We start from the raw sequence: 22,435 nt of genomic DNA, 5'->3' as shown, positions 1-22,435 counted from the left end.
GAATGTTTTTACACTGAGAGAGGGCAAGGTGAAGTGGGATGGTGGCAAGAAATTCTTCCCTGTGAGGGTGGGAAGGCCCTGACACAGGCTGTCCAGAGAAGCTGTAGCTGCCCCATCCCTGGAATGGCCCAAGGCCAGGCTGGACAGGGCTTGGAGCAATCTGGTCTAGTGGAAGGTGTCCCTATCCAGGGAATGGGGGTGGAATGCATGGTGGAATAGCAGGGTGGAATGATACGAGCTTTAAGGATTTTTTTTCCAACCCCAACCACTCTGTGATTCTATGAAATGCACCACTTGCTGACAAACATTTACTGGCAGATGGAAACAAACCCTGCTTTTTTTGAGAAGCTGGTGGCACATGTGAGAATTTCTGACTAAACTGGCTAAATTCAGCAGGAAATAACTTCACATATGGAAACAGGAGCTTAAGAGGAGGAATACAGGGCAGGTGAACTGGCAGGGACTAGCATGGGAATATTAATTCCTAGTAGAAAAGCCATTCTAGGTAGAGCAGCTATCCAGCTGGCTGCAGACCAACTCAGTGTGGAGGGGCATGGCACCACAGGGGTGGGATTTAACAAAGCATCACCCTGAGGTGTCAGACACAGTACTGGAGGTGGGACAACCTCAGGTGCACCAATGCTCTAAGGGTTTCACTTGGCAGCCATAGATATTCTCACCCCTTCACCAGCACTGGGTGCAAATTATTCTTTCAAATTATTCTACTCTAGTCTTCTGAGAGAAAAGAAACTGCTGAAACTATTGCAAGATAACTTTCCAGAAGTCTTTAGATTTTGATTTGTTCCCTTTCCTTTAACTATGAGTCATTTTCTTGCCCTCCCCTGTTAAGCAGGTAAACTATCTGCCTCCCAGAACAAGGCAGACACTCCTCTCACAGCACAAGACTGTTGCCTTTTTAAACAGAAAAAAGGAAAGTATAAGGGCAAGAATACCGTCATGTTGAAAGAGCACTTCTAAAAAGAGAAGAATAAGGGGGGACAAGTAAGAATAATAGGCATGTACATTTGTACTTATCTGAAAACATATTTAACTTGACAGATTATGCACTGAGTTTTCACCTTCTGCTTCCTTTCTGAGTGTTCAGAATAATGTGAATCCACTCACTACCTTGAGAAGTTTGCCAAACTGTGCATAGTGCAGCTCCACACTATTCCATTTTGCATTTTGTCTGAGGATTTACACACCACTAAAGAAATGTCATCTGTATTTTGCCAATGCTGGATGACCAGTCATTAGTACGTCAATATGTTTCTTAGGCTTAACTGTGCCAAAACCTAACGTTTTCTCTGAATTCCTTTAGTCAGGAATCCTTCCTAAAATTATGACATTTTTGCCTACTTCCGTTTCCAGTTATGACTGACTTTCTGTGCTAGAATGTGCTTTTTTTTTTGCTTCTACTTTTCTAGTACTACCCCACATAAAAAGAGAGAAAAGAGAGAGATTAACAAAAATTCGAGGCTTTTTAAGATATTTTCATAGTATGAGGGAAATTACACATATGACAACTTGCCAGGAAGTTAAACCTTCTTCTTGCAAAGCAACATATCACTAATAACCCATATTACTCCAGGACAGATTAAGACAGACATTTCTATAACACATTTAATAAATTAAAAAGCTGAAATAACCTAGTATCATTTGAGTGTTGTTTGGATCAGTTTCCGTTTGCAAAGCTCCTATAAGGATATTCACAAGCCTCAGCTTCAAGGACAGGAATGTTACTGGTTTATCATATGCTGAGCTTTCGTCATTGCTGAATTTCCCTTCCAGGACAACCTGAAGAAAAAATACACTTATTTCAGTATCAATTAAAGATCATGTCAGCAGGGTTTCAAAAGCCAACATTCACAGCACACACTGCTACTGACACCCTGCAATATGGTCTTACTCTTTCACGTTCACTGGAAGGGTTCTGGTGCTAAAAAAAACACCCAAAACCCACAACCCATCCAAATCCCACTCCCAGGGAAAGAAAAACGGAACACTAAACATAGTGATAAATATACTACCTCAGACTTTATTGTTCCAAAATGATGAGGGAGAGGCAACAGAGATAGCAAGATGTTAATGGAAGCTCTTCTTAGCTCTGTGGGGTTTACATAGATTTTAAACTTTGAGAGTTCCCTGCAAATCAAAGCATCAGACAGTCAATCAACTTTTCACAAAATCTGGAGCTGAATGCAACTAAGTTAATATCAAATATGCACCCACTCAATGGTCTTAAGTAATTTGCAGTATGCAAGGTAGCTGTTTCTTTCCAAGACCTATCCAAAAGATTCAGCGGCTCATATTTAAGCCCAGGAGATAAATAATGCTTTTTGTCTAAATGCCTAACATCAAAATGAAACATGGTACCAAGACATAACACATACACTGAAGAAGGCATGTAGAGACTACTATTAAGTGCCTCACTCAGCAAAACATTCAGAAATCTATAAAGCTCTGATACGAACCTACTCCAACTTCATCAGTCTAAATTATCAACTTTTCCATTTAATGACGCATAAGATTACTGACTTATTGAATACACTGCACTAATTAACAGCCACTAATTAATATCTTGTGAAAGTTTACTTTAAAATCAATAGGCTTTCAATACATTTGACATATTTCAATATATTTTCCTATTCTTAAAGACACTGCTTTGGCCCAATGAATATGCAGCTAATTTTTATTTCATTTAAAATAAGCACTGTTATTGCTTTAAAGAAAACTGCATTAAACAAAACTGAAAATTTGAGTTTACACAGTGTTGCTATTATCACCACTGAATACACACGGTGGGCCCCACATTGCAGAATTCCTTTGGTGAAATTATGCAGGAATGACAAAAGACAGACACCTCCCAACATCTCTGATAATGTTTATACGGAAATGGCAATTTACCTGTCAGGTAAAATTGTCTCCAGAGCTGAAATGAAGTAGGGAACCACGACATCGATGCCTTTCAGGTCACAGCAGAACAGAGGAGGGGAGTTTAGAATAACACTGGCAAGAACTGGGTGGCAAACGAAATCTGCTATCTGCAAACCCTGAATTAAAAGCATGTAAAATCTGACAAAGAAAGATAAGATTTAATTATTTGCACATAAAATCATCTGAATCCCACACGATTCTGCAGCCATTATTTGATCTTGTCTACATAAAATAGAGTAAGTTTCAAAAACAGAACTAGGAAATGTTGATATAAATCTTCCCCTACATTACTTAAGCACAGGCAAGCACACCTGACCAGCTTAATAAACCCTCACAAATGACAGGTGTTTCATACAAAAAGCCAGTGCAGCAGTTTTACTGAAATCTTTGACTTGTTGCAACACCCAGACTTGGAGCTGCCTAAGCACAACCAGCTGGATACTAAGAGTGGATCACCTGCTCTCCACTACTCCCTTCCCATGTAAGGGTGGGAGCGAGACCTTGATTTTAACTCCCCAATAAGAGAAAAATACTGTGAAATCTTGGGGGAGGCAGTGGACAGAACAATGGACAAGATGTCCAGACAAGACACACTGATCAGCAATTTGGAAAACGAGACCAGCTTAACCACCATAACCACTTCAAATGAAAAAGCAAGGGCAAAAACCCAGCTACCCAGTTAGTTTCTTTTGCAGGTTCTTGTTAGACAACATGTATACCCTCTTAGTTGTTTCAAAGGTCTTGCAGACACAGAGGAATCCCACTGACTGGCCAAGAGAAATATGAACTATCTAAACAAAAAATACTACAACATCCAAGAAATAAAAATTTTCAGTCTTCTGGGAAGTTTTAATGCCATCTGGGACAAATGTACTTGAAAAGTTTGAGAGAATCATGATTTAAAACTGATTCTCTGCCTCTAGCATTTGATATTTTACATAACAAAAATTTGTGAAAAAGGTATACTATGACAGGCAATACTGCTTCATTTTCTCAGAAGTAAAACTGAACACAAAGGTAGTTCAAACACAAATTTCAAATAATGGTTCAAATAATGGGATATTACTGCATTTCAATACTCAGAGGGTGAAAAAAAAAGCAACTACAAAAATCAAACCCGGTGATGTGGTATTTGACAACACAAGAACCTTTACGGTCTAACAAAGTGTACAGAGTCTTATGCCTGCACACTTATTTTTTCCATCTGAACAATATTCAGTAACAAACTCAACAAAAATAAAAATACAGAAGGCAAGAAAGTGCCAAAGATAAAGTTCCTTCCAGCTGGAGGCACTTTAAGGTACCCTCCCTCAACCGAAACCTGAAGAAAACCCAGTGAAAAGCAGCATCATGAAAATGTGAGAGGAAAACAGTGCTGGGTTTAGCCAGGAATCCCACCTCCAGCCTCTGAAGGCCAGCTAGGTGTTTTTAAACTGGCAACACAGGATTCAGACAGCAAGTGAATGGCTATTCAATGGAATTAGTCTGCACCATAAAGTTACACCAATAAAGCAACTGGAAGATAGGTTAGTACCGGGATAGGTAAGCTGGTAATATTTCCTCCCCAGTCTTCTTGCTACAAAATATCCTACACAGTGTCCCGCATGCCTCTGCCCTTCCTGCTTCATAGTTGTCTGGGAATTCACTTGCATCAAACATGGGGTTGGAAGCCATAGTGTCAGTGGACATTTGGGATCCTTTCCGGCGGAACTCCACACTAGCCTGCGTTGCTATAGCTGGGAAGAGAAAAAACAGCGTTTCACTGTACGTGACAATGTACAGAATAGGCTCATGGGATCCTGGACACAAAGATCAAGTCCAATTTAGTAGTTAACATGAAGCTATTAATTCACTGCATTTGAGCCAGTGCCTCTGTTCAGGAAATATTTGTGGGTATACCTAACTTGCTTACTTCATAAGGATGACAACAACTGACCTTCATATCCTAGAGACTGTCCCAACTTTTTACTGGGAAGAGAGCGTTTATATCCAATACTAGCTTCCTACCCTCTCTCAAAGGGCAAGGATCTGCCTCACCTCGTTCTGGTCCCCACAAAAATGAAAAGCCACCTTCCCTTGCTCCCTTAAAAAAACAAAAAAAAATTTCAATGGTGCCATTACTATTGACCTCCAAGGAAGTGCTTCACTTCCAGCTAGCCAACTCATCTCATGCTGCCCTGAATACCAAGTGGCTTTCATCCAGTTTTGTTGTACAAACATACTTATTAAAAAATAATAGAAACATTTGAACGCTTCATATGACAAAGAGAAAGTTGTGGAATCCCATTCTCCTAATTTGGTCTCTTTCCTCACATGACCACTACAACTGCCAAATAAACAAGAGAGCCTCCATAGAGCAGCTACCACGGGCTGGCCATCTCCTGCTCCCTTATCCTACAAAAGCTCTATGAGCCTCTCCGAAGGTCCTGACCTGGTTCTGCCCAGCTCTGTGCTCCCTCCCTGCAGGCCAGTTCTGCCAGCCCACACCACTCCAATCCATGTCCTTCTGGAGAGGTTTCTGGTCTCCCTTTCACACATCAGCATTGTGTGGATATGAGACCACTTCTCTGTTGGCTACATCCTTTCTTCCAGGATAGCTACCAAAACAAAATATATATTGCACTCAATGTGATTTTTTTTCCCAATTTTTTTCCTCTTCCTTGGACAGCCTTGCGCTAAGATTACTAACATCTTAAACAGTGTGTCCATTTTTTTTAGCTAAGGCTACATGGATTTCCAAAACTTTTATAAACTACAAAAGCAAACAGCAGACAATATGTATGCCTGCCATAATGACACCTATGTGCTTCTACCAGCAAAAGAGAACTTCTCCTGTCTCAACTCTGGGACACTGGGGAACAGCAGGTTCACAGTCAGCCTTGCAAACAAAGGCATGTTAACACTTTAGCTATTGGAATACCTGTAATTTATAGATAGGGTGATTTTTTGTTTTGTTTTAAAGGAAATTTCTTAATGACAAGTGCCTACTCCTAATTTTTTGTTCTCAAATTTCGCATTTAACCTACGTTTACCTCATAAATTTTCATTGACGTTAAGTAGAAAATAAGTACAAATCTTTATGCATCTTCCCATGAGCCATTTTTTGTCCTAAATAAGCTATCCAGCAATATACTCTAGTTGGAAAAAAACACTACATGCACAATGCATACAAATCAAACACCAGGTCTGTAAAATAAGCTTTAAGTAAAAAAAACATGGTTAGTGCAAAGTCCTGAAATTCATGACATGACCACAGACTAAAGTACAGAAAAGATGGGTCTGATTCAGGCAGATTAATTTGCTTTTGCCAACAATCCTCCCCATTCAAAAACACACACAAAAAAAATTACTTGTCTTTTTCAAGTAAAAGTGCAAAAGCTACAAGAGACAATGAGAATGAATTTACAAATAAAATATGGGATTATGGAAAAAGAAAAGCATGACCGTAATTAAGGAAAAGCTACTGGTTCCTACTTACAAGATTTATAAGAAAGAAGAATTTGGATAAAAGATGCTGCAAGATAATAGAAATAAAATGGAAAAAAATCAAAGGACAGCAGTAGTTATAAAATACTTTTAAGATGGTGAAATTGTAATATAAGTTAAGAAGCTTTTAGCTTTCTAAAAAATAGATTAAAAGCTTTATGATACAGCAAGCTTGTTAAACACATAGGAAATTGGCATACAGGTCCAAAATTATGGTTTTGAAAATACCATGCAAAACAATGAACAAAAAGTTACAAAATACGACTAAAATTAGAGTTGTTCATACCAACATACACCACTCCTTTAACAGAAGGTATTAACCCTTCTCAGCTCACAGACCTGTCCCCATGTTGCAATGCACATGGAGCATACACCAGGCCATCCTAAGGCTCCTCTGAAATGGGGTATGTCTCGCAGAGGGAAAACTACTTACCTGCAATCTCCTCACAGCAGCACTCCTCCTTCCAAACCAGGAGTTCTCAACAGTAGTACAGCTCCTATTTCCCTAAGCCAAGTTGCTAACAACCAGAATACCTGAGCATGCCTCCCCTGACCACCAGCTTCATTAACAATCTTCCAAAGCAGAAACAAAAGGTAGAACACTCCCAGAAACATTAACATCTCAAACAACGCCCAGAGAAAGGAGAGAGTAATAACTCCAGCAGCCAGGTACTACCCACCATCTGCAGAGAGCTACTTCTTTGAACAGGCAGGGTGAGACCTGTAACCAAGACCCTCAGCAGCACTCACCATGACCCCAGACAGGGCTGCTTAGAATTTTCTTCTAGAGCCCCAGAAACATTCTGTGGGACATTAATGACAGTGGGGCCAGAAGAGGTGAGGGTAATGATGTACCCAAGGCTCTACAACTGCAAACAGCGCCAGGATGATACCAGCAAGCTCTGAGGTGTGTCCTTCAGCTGCTATAAACTGCAGAGTTGACATTCTTTAGGTACAAGGATTGAGAATGAGCCTATCCGATCAGAAGATTCAGTTGCTGAAATACTGGCACAAAGTGCTGGTGAGCCTCTCCCCTCTCTCAGAGGCTGAGGACAGTAGCATGCACCATACAGCCAAGCTTGTCTGAAACACATCCTGCCACTGAACCTGCCCTGGCAGATACACACACCCCAAGCTGTCATTCTTGGGTTAACCTCATAGAGGCTCTGCAGCCAATTTCTTATCAAAGTGTTATCTATCATAGGCATCTATTTACCCCACACTATCAGCTACATAAATGCCACACACCCATCTAATTGTAACAGCTACACCAGCAGGACCCAGCTGCTTTCAAACCACCTACGCATCTTCCAACCGGCCATTTTCACTCTCACACCACAACACAGTGATGTTTATCAGCTGCCCACCAAAAAGCTTCAACATTAAAGGATGTGTGCAGAAACTAAAACCTGATAAGAACACTCAAGACCCAAAAGCATCAAGCCAATGATGGCAAGATCATTGCTCTGCTTCAGAATCCGAACAACGACACAGGACTACTTTGAAGGACAGGTCTCAAAGAGTAAAGAGGACAACTGCTTTCCAGGTGATAACCTCCACCAGCAGCCAACTGTATACAGATGACTTCCAGCTAATCTTGAGAGAGAACAATTCACTCTTCCCAAAGACAGACAAAACTAGAACAACCACAAATGTGGAATACCTACAGTTTTTCAAACAAGAGTTGGTACAAGAAGTTCACCCGTGAGATGACAGAAAATTGAAAATCCGTGAAGCAGCAGTTAACCTGACAGAATCAGGGGAGTTGAGGCTGAAGGGGCCTCTGGAGACAGTCAGCCCTCCCCTGCAAAGCAGGGCCAAGTAGAGCAAGTTCAGTTACCCTTCTATTATCATTTAGATAGTTTTTCATCTCAAGACTTACAAAAAGCTTGACATTTTTTTCCCCCATCATTTTTCATTACTTCCTTTCTGGAGGTTAAAGAGTTGCAGTGGGAAAAGGTGAGATCCTGGGACAAGGAAAAAAGGAAAGGTACGGAGTTCATTAATCTCTCTTTGGTAATCACATCATAGGGATTCTCACTGAGACTGTGCCACGCAGCGGAAGAGAGAAACACACATTAAAAAATGTAGCATTCCAGAAGTGTCGCAGGGCACACAGGTCTCTACAAGACCAAGGAGCAAGTTGTAATACTTTTGCAAAACAGTTCCCAGTCCCCCAGCCAGTAATGAAACAAAGAAGTCATATAAGACAGCCAGAAGAGAAGGAATTCTTAACTACACGGCACTGAAACAAAGCAAATATTAGAAGGGTTTAAAGCTGCTGAGTTATTACACAGCTGCAATTCCAGACCTAAAAAAAATAGCGTGTGTGGGCCAGTGGAAGACAGTATTACACAGCAAAGCTGATTTTAAGTGCAGATAATTCCCAATCAAAACATTTAAAGCACCCATAAAAATAATAGTGCTTCTTGAGGCTAATGCTAAGATTATCAACAGCAGTGTAAGACACGGTAAGAATATCCAACTAGTAGTTGAAGTCATGGCTACAAAGGATAGCAGATGAACCAAGACATAAAAGAATAGCCAAACTGCAGCTGTAAAGCATCAGATTTATTTTGAGCATTTTTCCTAAGGGTAGAGACTGTGGCAGCTAACCGTCCCTTCTCTACTGGCCCTCCTCCTCCATGCTGCATCTACACTGGGCAGCAGGAGCAGCTGGATGGGCACAATGTGCAGATCTGATTGTTACTGATGGGTCCCACTTTTGTGATGGGGGGGCCCTAATACAAACCCCTCCTGGCCCACCTCATCAGCCAGCATAGCACCTCCTGCCTTAAGCTCTTCAGGGAGGAAAAGATTTCACTTGGAGGCCTTAGGCATCACAGGTCAGATTTACAGAATAAAACTTTATGATGTGGATTTAAACCTCATTCAAAAGACACTGATGCTTCAAGTCAGCAGAAACTCCAGGGGCCTGGTCCTTTACACGTCTTGCTCATTTTCTCACCTTAAGCAGAGGCTGAGCAAAATAATAAATCAGGCAATCAGAGTTTGGGGCCTCTCTACAGTGTTTCAGAAGTAGGGACCCACACTCGGTTCTCTCTCCTTCGGCCAGCCCCCCTTGGCACTACCCTGACCAGTGACCTTACATAGCAGGAACAACACCCTGCAAGGGCAGCAGACACTTTATTAAATTCCCGTTAGTTCTGCCTTCCAAATTGCTAAAAAAGCAGAACATGACACAGCCAGGTTCCTGGGAGTCCACCAACATCACTGTGTCAGAACCACTGCTGCTAATACACAGCAGATCATGTGATGTGCAAAGACTGGTCTTGCTACAGACAGCTTGGAAGAGCACAGAGGAGGAACAGAACTAACTCAATCCCAAACAACTGTCTCCAGTTTTCAGAAAGCCAGTAAATATCCCTGTAAGACTGTAAGACAACAATTTTCTGACTGCTATTAGGTGATTTAAGACATCGCATACATGAACAGAAGGCCTTGTAACCCCTTCAAGGAAATTAAGCCTTTGGATTCCAGATGACTGTGTGCTTCTGCCAGCATAACAGCACCTCTGTTCACAGCTGACATGTTTGCAAAAGCACCATCTAAGCTGACATCCTTCCTTTACAGGTTAAGCATTTCATTAAAATCGCTCAAAAAAGAGGTTATGTCAAAATTAAAAAGATCTAATCAATGTGAAAACCACTAAACGTAGTAATACATTAAATGCATCTGCAACCTAACACACCCTCAAAGCATGTCTTGCTGCCTCCTAAGCTCAGCTCTTTCCCTAGTCATGAGTCACAGGCCTTTTACAAAGAGATTCCGAACTCCTACCACAGACACCCACAAAGAACATGTTCAAAAAATTATGTGCTACATACCTAAAAACACCTTTAGAAGATCCAAAATCCTAAGTTTTCACACAGGAATTTGACACAATAAACAAGGAAGATCACCAGTTTAACTGTTGCTGCCAAGTCCCACTATACATCCAGCTTGCTATAAAAAAATGTTTTTCCCTTATTTTTCTTAGGCCAGTGAGTTACTGACAGATTGATTAACAGATCTCTTGGAAAAGTTAGCAGACATTCAAAACACACAAGGAATAGGAAAACTGCAAGGAGTGAGAAAGGTTATTCTTTTCTGAATATTACCACCACAAGTAAGATGAAAGCTAAAAAGCCTCTCTGAGCAGAGCACGAAATCTGTTATGTTATCTCAAAACACCTAACCTCTGCAGTTGAGCAAAGCACAGGAGACAAAATAAGTTTGGCAGTTAAGGGTTGAAGATAACGAAGATATCAAGTCATTAAAGGAAACACACAGCAATCTTAACTGATAGGCAGCAACTTCACTAGCTATTTTAAGGACTCCTGTTTCCATAACACTCTACAAAACCAAAAAGTACAGCTTTGTGCACTATGTGGAGCAATGTAGGACAATTTTTCAAATATTAAAGAGTTGATATAAATAGTTGCTATTAATCATAGATACTCAAGCAGATTTCAAACTAATAAGTGTACTCCTACCACATGATTTCCTCCATTTAATAGCATTTTCACCAGTATCATAATTGGAAGTGCCATGCTTGTTAGAGCAAAGGAGTATTTAATAGTAAAAAAGTGGACTTTTTTTAAACTTTGAAATCCCCAAATAGCTGCTCAGCTAATAGCAGATGCTGGCTCAGCTCAAGGAATTAATTACAACAGAGCACTTCAGGTTTTACTTTTTTTGGATTATGCATGTGTTAATCTTGCAGGTAGGAAATGTCAAGAAAACAAGGAAAAAAGCATACGTATATTTTTTGTAATATTTACCTGTCATGCTGCTGTCTCTGTTTATTCCATTATGAAGTTTACAGTGAACAAATGCTGCATCAAATAACCATGATCCAAAGAGGTTCAAGATGCTGTTAACCTTTGGCCTGCGAGGAGCTGGAAGTGGCCGAGGCTCAGAGCTTGTCTGGTTTGGGCTAGAGAGCGGAGAAGTAGAAGAGGGTTGGTGCTGCACTTTTGAAGCATGTGCAGTAGTTACCTGTTTGAACAGAAGAACAAATCAGCTCCTAGAATCAAGGAAATTAGTTCCTCTAACCGAGGAAACAATCCAAAGGGTCAGCTACTCAAAGACAGAGTATGAAATCTTACAGTGCTGGTTTTCATCGTCACTTTGTTCACAGTCACTGCCCGATGCCTCCGGTTGTGGGGTGGAGTGGTGTTGGTAGCAGTGTTCTGGGGCATGCTCAGCCTGTTCACTGGTGTGGGTGGTGCACTGTCTGACCGGGGTCGGGAAATGCCTGTAAGGCCAGGAATAAAGCAGGCTTTCAGCAAGAATTCCATGGGCTCACAGAGAGCAGGCCATTAGTAAGCCCAGGAGCCTTTGGTCAATAGCCATGCCTCCCCCGTTCCCCAAAACGGCAGCAGCAACAAAAATGCCCCTCCCTATTTTACTATTAGCAGAAATAAATACATACACAAATGAAAACAGAAATTACATCAGATAAGCAACAGATTAAACACCAAAGGACCCCATACCTTAAGGCTGTGAGAAATGGCAGATGGGAAGAACCAGTCTAGAAGCAGGCAGAGGGAAAGGAGCAAGGTTCACTTGCCAAAGACAATTTCACAGCTCACTTATGTCAAAATTTAGGTGCCTCTCACCTTTGCCTTTCCTTCCCAGTCATAACTCCCACACCTTTTTCTGAGACATCTCTAAGATGTATGGCCCTTAGAGCCACCTTAGCTCACTAAATTAAAACCCATCCACCACACAGCTTTCTGCTCGGTTTGAGCTGAATCAGCTGCTGAACAGTCAAATACTAAGACAGTACACAAGACAGAGTAAGAAAGCAGAGCAAGCTGTAATTTTTCTGGCAGCAGCAGGACATTAGACCAGTTTTTAATCCAGCTTCAGGGAAATTCATGGTGTACAGAGCTCTTCCCCATGAGAATCAGAAGCAACTCAATGTCTACAAAACTTGATGTGACAAACACCATTTCTGCCCATTTTAATGAATTCCAACAACCCCATTTGAAAAATGAAGTGGGGAACCACAGTGTGCTTGAGATTTTGATGCAGATCTTTTTCTGACCAAGTTAATTAAAGCACCCAAGTACTTTTCATAACACATTACAGAACAATTTGCTTCTGCTAAATCATCAGTGTTACAGCCTAGGCAGAGTATGCACTATGAAACCTATTGTTTTGGTACATTTGGCTGGAAAAGAGGATGTACTAGCTTGCCAAACACATCATGTAGGTACCAGGGAGAGCAAGATAAAACCCAGTGTTTTAAGCACTCGTGACAGAAGGTAATGAGCTCTCCCACCAGCCTTCACTGAAGATCTTTCTGCAGCTCCCAAGTCTGCCTGAGCACACTCTCCCAATCTATACCTACAGCCTGAATTTAATTTTTCACTAAGAAATCTCCTGTGCTCCAATGCATTGTAGTCTCCATCTCTGCACTCCAGATAGGCTATTATCACTCTGGGTGCTTTATCTTGCTACAAGATCTTCTGAAGTCTTAAGTGTCTGATTCATAAAACCACAGAATAGTTTGGGTTCAAAGGGACCTTAAAACCCCTCCATTCCATCCCCAGCCACAAGCAGGGACACCTCCCACTAGACCACGTTCTTCCAAGTCCAGTCCAACCTACCTTGGACACTTCCAGGGATCCAGGGGCAGCCACAGCTCCTCTGGGCAACGTGTGCCAGGGCCTCATGAACCCTCACAGGGAAGAATTTCTTCCCAGTATCCAGTCTAACCCTGCGCTCTGTGCCCCTACAGGCTGCACTTCTCCAGGCTGATGGTCTCATTCCACCATCAGGCTTTTTTCTAATACTGTTTACATATCTGCTCTAGTCTCCTGCAATCTCTCATCAGCTCACACTTATGGCAGATGACATTTGCTTACACATATTTAAGTAGAAAAGCAGCTGGAGGCAGGCAGCTCCTCCGAGTTCACAATACCATGTATTCTCTGAAGAACTTTCAGTAAGTCTGAAGAACACTAAATATAATGCTTTAAATTTCAGGTACTCCATCTTGTTACTTAAAACTGACCAGCTAGATTTACTCAGTTACCAGCAGACACACAACAACTTTTTTACTCAGCAGTAGCAGTAATCCACTAACCATAAACTAAGGGGAACTTCACAAAGATCTGAATATGACAGTCCAAATTCAATACCTTATAAAACAGGCACACAGCAGTTGCCACAAAGATTAGAAACACGGTGGTGAGTGCTCACAATGTGCTAAAGCATAGCACTTGCATTGGTGATTAGATGGAAAGAGAAAAGAAACCTTGTTTGGGAAAGAGATCCTTGGTTTTGTTTTATCATATATTTCTGATTTGTTTTGCATTTGAAACTAAGGCCATCTACAACTTCATGCATTCAAATATTACTGCTGTGTGTACAGATTTTTTTAGAAATGATCTCAAGTCTCCTCCTCATCAATTCCAGGATTTCCTTCAAAAGATGAATTGCTATTCATGTATTTATGGAGAAAACAGATTTAAAGATACTAAAATAATAATTAAACTAATATTTCTAGCTATCCATGGGCAAGACAAAAGCATTACCTAGAAATGCATCCACTAAACAGCTGATTCCACGCATGGCACGAAAGAATATTTGAGGCAGATGTTTAAGGCAGGGGTACTGATTCAGTTCTTGAGTCATCCCACTCACATTCAGAAACTGCTCCTGAAATTTGGGGGTAGAGCTAATAATGGCTGGGTTACTCAAATCCACAGGATTACTGCCCAGAAAGAGAGCAAAATATATGTTAGTCAGTTTAAGAACAGCTGCTAAGATTTAAAAACACTTGAAGATGCAATAGTTTAAGGCATTCACATAACACCGCAAACCAGCATCCAATACAGTTTAGCTTCCCATCACAGGAAGGCAATTTTCTCTTCCTGGGTTGGCAGTATATAGCTGTCTTCATTTCAAACATTACCCAAACACACTGAACAATCATAGTAAAATAAAACAAGCCAGACCACACACTTGCTAGACTAATTATTGCAGCAATAATAATTACTTATGAGGTCTTTTGAACCCAATGAAGAGTTGCTTATACTGTTAAAGTTATTCTAGAAAGGTAAGCAACGAATTAAATACTGTCAAACAGTGACAAGAAGGGGAGTAAATTGTAAAAGTTTGAGCATTTTTTCCTGATTGACTCAAATCCTGTAACAGCAAATCTGTAAATTCCAAATTTGAAGAGTACAGTACTTGTGACACTAGTACTGCAAATGAAGAAGGAAGGTTTTTTAGTTAGTTAAGAAGTAAATTTTAAACAGCCTAATGTTTATCTAGCTTTAACTATTAAATAGTATTTTGTATCAATATTTTAATATTCTGGCCATTGAGAGCATTAATGTAATGCCACGTCCAAAAGTCTTTAAAACAAAACACAGCATTTGGTTCAGCTGCGCATTTAAGAAAGATGAACTTGTATGGTAAAATTAAGTGTACAGATTTCTTCATAAAAATAAATATATAAAACACCCATTTTAAAAATAAATAAGTTAAATTTAACCTGGAGAATAAATGAAAGTCGTAAGCATCTCCCAGATCTATTGTTCAGCTTTTCCCGTTTGTTATCTCAGAGAAACAAAATTCTATTGAACTCTTGTTTTTCAGATCCTCCAAAATGCCAAATAGCTAAAATAGATTTTAATTAACTGAACCAGTTTACATTTTGAAAGTCAGAATTCAAAGCTGAACGCTACTCACAGCCTGCCCTGCGCTGCTGCATGGCACTGGCACAAATCTCTCATTTAATTCTATTTAGGTGCTCAGTCTTGGCAATCTCCAGAGAAATGTTTCATTTGTCATGCAAACGTACAGAGGTGATTCAAGAACAGGAACAATGGATGGCTGTAATTACAATACCTCAGCATATGTAAAAAGCGAAACCATGTTTGTGCAACGCACTCATTATCCATTTCAAGAGGAACCAGACCAGCATCTTCATCAGGAATTTTGAATGGAGGAAACGAAGGTCCATATGTAAAACGCAGCAACCTAGAAAGCAAGTCAGACAGACCTGATCTTCAGCTCAAAAATTTAACATTGAGTTTGCACTCCAACAGCGTCAGCAGCCCACAGGTGAGTCCACAGGCAACAATGGAACATCCCAAGTTTTCCTAGAGATCCCATTTTATACAATCTCTCAGCCTTGGACAGTGCACACCCAGAGCCTGCCTAAAGCTCCAGCCAACCCCAAAAAAAAAAGCTATTAAGGCACAAGAACCCTCAGTCACTCAGCCAGAGGGGTCACCAGTTATCACAGCCACATGCACATCTGACAGGACACTAGCAAGTCATATTAGGTTGCAGCTCTAAATTCCAGCTCATGACTGATGACCTAGACTGTACCTCAGGACCCTGAGCAGCACCCACTGCTGTGACCTACAAGCAGCACAGGACGTGCAACCCACAGTTTAGTGAGTTCTTCAAAACAGATGCAACACATGTGCCAGAGGCTGGGATCTACAGACCAGCAAAGAGCAAACCAGTGATCTGAGTGCCATAAGGACAATGCTTAGGCAAATGGGGATCTTTCCCTAAAAGAGCTGTAACTACCTGAAGAATCACCAGTGAATTTCACTGAACTCCTGCTGTCTAATCTGACCCCTGCTTCATACCCAGCTTCACCAAATTACAGTTCAATTTCCCTGATCAACATAATCTTTGTTATGAGTAGAAAAGTTGTCCATTTTTTTTTTTTAAGTTGCAGAGTTAACAAGTTAAACCAATTGCTGTTGTAATAACTTCATGTTGTAATCACCCGTTGTTAACAGTTTTTCTTCAATTACCTGTTATGGTTAGAAATCAGCTCAAGTGTCCCCCTGCCGCTTCCTGGAGGATGACACCTGAGACTTCGGGTAGCGGGGCAGGGGGGAGGGGGTGGGGTGATGGCAGCGCTGGTATGCAGATGTGCAAGAAAAACCCCTAAACCCCTAAAACAACGTGCCACCATGGAATTAAGAGATCTAACTGATGTCTAAAGGTGAGGAACTTAATCCAGTGTCCGCTAAGATCCTTTTTACCTCTCACCCTAACCTAAAAGGATGTCGGCTAGAAAGAGGACCTCGAATGTCAGACTGAAAGAGTGGAATCTCCTACTGCTCTCGTGAGGACGGAAGCCCCAGCTCTGCCTGCAGACCAGCGGACACAGCTGCATCCTCCTCCTCCTCCGTGCCACTCCTGGGAGCAGCGGCGGCGTGGTGCGACCCGTCGGCTCTCCCCACCTGAGCTGATTTTTAATAAAGGCATTAAAAAAGGAGAAAGATCTCCTGCCCTATTTATTTCAATCTCGATGTTTTCTAAAGGAATAGAAGAGATCTGCACTGCACCTTCTAAGTATCACAGCATTCCCAGAAATCAGTTTGTCTTTCCCTAAGCTAACTTCTGTGATAAATGTATTAAATTCATGCTCATATAAATATGATAAATATGTTCGTAATTATAGAAATATATATCGAATCATGCTTTTAGAATGTATGTTACGGAAAGCACCCAGGTTTTAGAAATCTTACACAGGGGTTGGGAAATCGATTACTTCACTAGATTGTAACACAGACAGGTGTTCACTGAACAGAAGTCCAAATTAGCAAGAAAAGGGATTAGCTCCTGCAGAAACCCTGAGCCAGTCTCGGAACAGCCATCATCAGCCAATAACGACCGTGGATAACCGAGGACAGCCCTGGACTAACATGTTCCCGTGGACTTTACATGCATCTGTTCCCGGACACAGTATTGTTTTTCCCAAGGCAGCTTTGTCCGAGCAGGAGACAGAATTCCTCCCACACCAGACGGAGGGCAGAAGACTGCATGAATATTCGAATCCTTCCTCAGACGTGGTACACCGGACAAGGGATGAGGACCGCATGAATATTCGGGAAAAGAGAAAGAAACAAAGGAAACGTCGCTCTGGGCAAGAAAAACAGTCAATAACCGCGGCTCACCAGACAGACTTCGTGAACTCGGTAGATCTGATGCAAAAGGGGCTCAGATCTGTGTTCACCCAGTGCCGGAGTCCCGGGCTCGGCGCTGTCCCTTTGATTGTGGCTGTCAGAGCTTGTATTTCGATTAGTGAAATAAAATCTATCTTCTTTGAATTTTAATCTGGCTTTCTCAAATTATTGATTTGGCCTTATCTGGTTGCTGCCTATAACAATTCCTTGCAATGGTCAGGAAATGTCCCACTCATCCTTACTCACTTATAAAGCCATACAGGTTTCTAAAGCCATTACATTACAAGAGAAGGAGAAAAGTAGTCTATGGCTGACTCCGCAACCAAGAGTCAAACAGGCTGAATTTCCATCTGCCACTTCTCCCAGCAGTGGGTACTACAGTAACGTGCAGCCAATTAACACAAGTGTCTGAAATCACAGCCTATTTACAGTACCTAACCTGGAAGAAAAGAAGAAGAGCTTTAGGACATGAGGCCTTCTCCAGATGCAAGGATTATGAGGAATCCATTCGGTGCCAGAGCTGGTGGTGCAGCTGCAGTGATAGCTGCAGCTTGAGCTCCCTGAAGGAGGCTGGGGAAGAGGCTGGGAAATGCCAACCCTGTGCATAACAAAGGGCACTGGACTTGTGGCCCAGCCAGGTGCTCAGACTCTGCAAGAGCTGAGGACTAAGAAGGAAGAGCCAAGACTTGCACAAGCTTGGACTGTGAGGGGATAAAAGCCCAGGAGTCCTTTGCTGGGCTGCTCCTTGGGGGCAGCTCAAGCTGTTTCTGTGTTACTGTGCCAGGAATAAAGGGCTTTATGGAACAAGACAGCTGAGACTCCCATGGGAAACCTGGGGGGGAACCAGTGAGGAAAGCTGCTCTGCCTGGGAGAGTGGGGAGTGCAGGGAGCCAAGCAGGGCACTCCTCAGCTCACCAGAGCTGCTGCTGCAAAGGGGCTTCAGTCCCAGCAGTTAAAGTCACTGCTGGTGGAAGAGGGACTGCCAAAGAATCTTGGGAACGGTCAGATTGGGAAGTTTCCTTAAAACCAGAAATACACACATCTATATGAGGCAGCAAATGCCCTCCAGCCCTGTGTCCACCTACATTTAGTGCCCAGAGGCATGACCCCATGGTATGTTTTTGCTGAGGAATCACCTGGCTCTGGAAGACCCAAAAAGAGCCTGGCCCAACCCCATGCACTGTCATGCCCCACACCACTGCCTGGCAACACAGTGCACTGCTTCATTTCTCCCTATGACTGCAAGAAACCAGTTCTTCAAACAGCGTGATCAAATCTTTAATTACATATGGAACATTTTCAAGAATGACTGAAGACAGAAATAAATTTTAAGCCACACATCCAAGACAGTTAAAATATATTTAAAGCAATCTAGATGGGGTAAAAGTAGTATCTATTGGTATGGCAATACAATTAAATTCCAGTTTCATCCTGTTAAAAATCATAGCCACAGACACAAATGAACACTGCATATGTGTACAGATTTCCAAATATAATTTTCCATATGGTTTTAATTTGAAACATTTACTCTCAGCTTATTGATAATAACCTGATTCACAGAATTGTTTACTGAAACATTTTAACTGTTTGAAGTTGGAGCTTCATTGAAGTATTAAGAATGCAGCTTAAAATACCACTGAACTTAAAGCCAGCCTAACAGGAGCCTAACCTTCCATGTATCAGGCATGAACCAACTGAATACAGACTAAAACATTCCAGAAACCCTGCATACTCCTGTGCACCAACAGAACCAATACTGTTAGTCAACAGTGGGAGAGGAAGTGTAGGCACAGTATGTGGTGCAGAACACCAACACATGTTTTGAGACAGAGCTGTTCTTTTCAGATCAGTGAATCATAAAGTATTTTCCGTTATGTAACGCTACATCTAACAAACTAAAAATAGCTGAAGAAATAGCGTGGGAAATACACAGAACTTGTATTGCAGCTTTATTTCCCAGGGGTTTAACAAATAGCTGCATAACCTGGAAAAATCTATCCACACTTCACATTTTGACAGGTAATTCAAAGCAAAAGTTTTCAAAGTTACAATAAACCCTTGCAGAAAAATACACTATTGAATATTTCACAATGCAGCAACTTTAACACATCTTTGAACTTTCACAGGAATAAGTTACTGATATTTCAGGAGAGCTGGAAGGAGACCCAGATGACTCTCTTACAAGCAATTGATTCAGTTCTTTCCTCCAAGAGTCTGAGATTTGTCCCACAAAGACTCCACACCAAAAAGACCACAATATTAAGGGTACCGAAACTCTCCTCACGGTTCAGAACGTTCTGTTACACCCAAAACTCTCCTGCAACTCCCAGATGTGAACATTCCTTAGGTCAGTTTGCAGGTGACACTGAGGTGGGCAGGAGCTGACTTACTGAAGGACAGGAAGGATCTCTAGAGACATTTGGGCAGGCTGGATCAAGGGGCTGAAGCCACTCCATGAGGCTCAGCAAGGGAAAGTGATGGGCCCTTGGGTCACAACAACCCCAGAGCTACAGGATTAGGGCAGAGTGGCTGCACAGTGCTCCGCAGGAAAGTGCAGCTGGTGGGGGGGGCTGCTCAACAGCAGCTGAACAAGAGCCTGGTGTGCCCAGGTGGGCAAGAGGCCAGTGACACCTGGCCTGTACCAGCCATGGTGTGGCAGCAGGACCAGGGCAGCGACTGTCCCCTGTGCTGGGCACTGGTGAGGCACCTCCAACCCTGGGGACAGTTTTGGGCCCCTCATGGCAAGAAAGGCATCGAGGGGCTGGAGTGCATCCAGAGAAGGGAACAGGGCTGGGGAAGGGGCTGGAGCACCAGGAGCAGCTGAGAGAGCTGGGAGGGCTCAGCCTGGAGGAAAGAAGACTCCGAGGGGGCCTTCTCATTCTCTGCATGAAGGGAGACTGGAGCCACCAGAGGGTTGGCCTCTTCTCCCAGGTAAAAAGAGATAGGACATGGGGAAATGGCCTCAAGTTGTGCCAGGGGACATTCAGATTCGTTGGAATAGGTTGTCACACACTGGCACGGGTTACTCAGGGCAGTGGCGGAGTCACCAAAGGGTATGAAAAGACCTGTGGATGTGGCCATTGGGAACACAGGCTAGTGGTGGGCTTAGCAGTCCTGGGGGCATGGTTGGATTTGATGATCTTGGAGGTCTTTTCCAACGTAAACAATTCTACCATATATGATCCTCACTGTTCCCATACCCAGCAAGACTCAGTACAGCTCTTCTCCTCTACTCTCTAGAGCAGAGAGCCTGTGGTCTGCCTCTGTCCCATCACATCCCCAAGGAACAAGTGCCAGGCAGCTGTAACACAGTTTCAGCTCCTCAGGGTCCAAGCAGAGTCCAAGAGTCACCTCAAACCCAGCAGAATGAGCACTAACAAGCACCTAATAATTTTCATGGTGACACACACACATAATGCTATACTAATATTCTTGAGTTATTCCTCAGGGGATATGATGAAGAGTCACAATCATAGAGACTAATACACACACACGCCGCAAACTGCCAAATATCACAGAGGTGCTATGCTTACACAAAAACTGAGAGAATCCCACTCAGATCTCCCCTTGCAGAACAAAGGAATACACACACAATCCAAGGATACAGCAAGATCTCTCACCTTGTATTGCTTATTCACTTTTGGATTGCTGCACATTTCACAAATAAGCAACTCCAAAACACATATAACCATGATTATCCCCACACATGCATTTATTTCCATGGGATTTCTCCTACCTGGAAGTAAGGGCACAAATGACCTTGCTCCACTGCTCAACTACTGCAGGATGATGTCGCCAGTTAGCCACCATCTCTTTGGCAGTTTTCCAGTAAGGAGGTGTTGGAAAGCACCGCGTACAAGCAAGTAACCATACCTCAAACAGCACGCCAATTAATTTTTCAGCCAGATTCTCAGCAATGCCACCTTACAACAGAAACCAAGCACACCTTCAGTTAGTGTTCCATCTAAATAACTTCAAATATCTTCCCAAAGCGGTTTTGGTTAAAGTGCATAATAAGTATTAAGCCCTTTTTTTCCCATAACTTTTAAGAATGATCCTTGATTGCTTCCTACAGCTGATTAGCCTTTTTGTAAGACCAAGTACAATAGATAAGGACCAGCCCACGTGTGTAATAAGGGACAGCAGGAATTCACCAATCTTAGGCAGTCTTCCATTGCACTGTGTCTATACTGAAGTCTTTTTTTAAATAAATAAAACTAACACTATTATTTTGCACTAGGCAGGCTGAACAGCAAAACAAAGGGGTTTCAGTGAAACAAACAGGAACAACAGTGTCTGAAACTGCTCATACCAATCTGTTCCTGTATAAAATCACTGTCTTGCAAAAATACTTTCAGGAAAACTCAGCTCCAAGTCATTCAGTCTTTTTAGGCAATGCTTTATTTTGGAGTAAAGGGGCAGAATTAGGAGTGAGCTATTGTGCTTTGGTAGCTCTTAAGAGCTTTTAATGGGTTGCCCCATCCTGCTGGCAGCTGAATGTTAAGAAGAGCCAGAAGTTTTTTAATAATTGAACCAAACGGAAGATGAACATGAACCTTGCACAGTTGGAGCTGCTAGAAGAGTGTCATTGATCTGAAGAAGAAATAATAACAAAACCTCCCAGGTTTCTCTTGCCATAATTGTTGACTCATGCGCCAGCTTCTGGACAGCTTTCAAAACCTGCAAGCAGAGTCTGATCTGACTGGATCCCGGGTCTGGTCTGCAAGAGAAGAAAACAATGCTTAAGAAATAGAACTATTAAGTGATGTATTCAGTAACATGCACTTTCAGCATGTTCTACTTACAAAAGGAAACAAGTATTATTGAGACCTAAGAACATGAGCCAATATGCTTCTGTGCACCTCAACTCTGTCTCTAGGCATCCTAACTCTGCCTTAATGAGCACAAGATGCACTGTAACACTCTTCTCCATGTGAGACTCAATACACAGAGCAAGCACAATCCATCATCTAAGATTTATCTTGGGCCAAACAATGACAATCCAGTTGAGACATCATGAATTACTACATACCTAATTCACAAGTGGCAAAACT

At 42.1% G+C, this 22,435-nt stretch overlaps 1 protein-coding gene across 4 annotated transcripts in view; it reads right to left on the bottom strand.

The window, feature by feature from the left end:
- The window catches only part of RALGAPB (Ral GTPase activating protein non-catalytic subunit beta), a 64,183-nt gene that overhangs the window by 30,313 nt on the left and 11,435 nt on the right, over positions 1 to 22,435 (bottom strand). For 2 of the 4 annotated variants that reach the window (XM_041490432.1, XM_041490433.1), the window contains exons 4-14: positions 21,938 to 22,101; positions 21,118 to 21,304; positions 15,295 to 15,426; positions 13,974 to 14,152; positions 11,535 to 11,683; positions 11,208 to 11,424; positions 6,416 to 6,451; positions 4,472 to 4,673; positions 2,908 to 3,075; positions 2,031 to 2,145; positions 1,650 to 1,797 (exon numbers count right to left, since the gene is read on the bottom strand). In XM_041490432.1, coding sequence (XP_041346366.1) covers positions 1,650 to 1,797; positions 2,031 to 2,145; positions 2,908 to 3,075; positions 4,472 to 4,673; positions 6,416 to 6,451; positions 11,208 to 11,424; positions 11,535 to 11,683; positions 13,974 to 14,152; positions 15,295 to 15,426; positions 21,118 to 21,304; positions 21,938 to 22,101 — 1,697 coding nt within the window. The remainder of the gene's footprint in view (positions 1 to 1,649; positions 1,798 to 2,030; positions 2,146 to 2,907; positions 3,076 to 4,471; positions 4,674 to 6,415; positions 6,452 to 11,207; positions 11,425 to 11,534; positions 11,684 to 13,973; positions 14,153 to 15,294; positions 15,427 to 21,117; positions 21,305 to 21,937; positions 22,102 to 22,435) is intronic. The other 2 variants (XM_041490434.1, XM_041490435.1) reach the window with 1 other exon arrangement.

This window comes from Pyrgilauda ruficollis, unplaced genomic scaffold (genome assembly GCF_017590135.1).
Source record: "Pyrgilauda ruficollis isolate IOZ18807 unplaced genomic scaffold, ASM1759013v1 scaffold123, whole genome shotgun sequence".
Lineage (NCBI taxonomy): Eukaryota > Metazoa > Chordata > Aves > Passeriformes > Passeridae > Pyrgilauda > Pyrgilauda ruficollis.
Note: the sequence above shows the minus strand (reverse complement) of the source record. Positions and strands in the feature narration are given on the sequence as shown.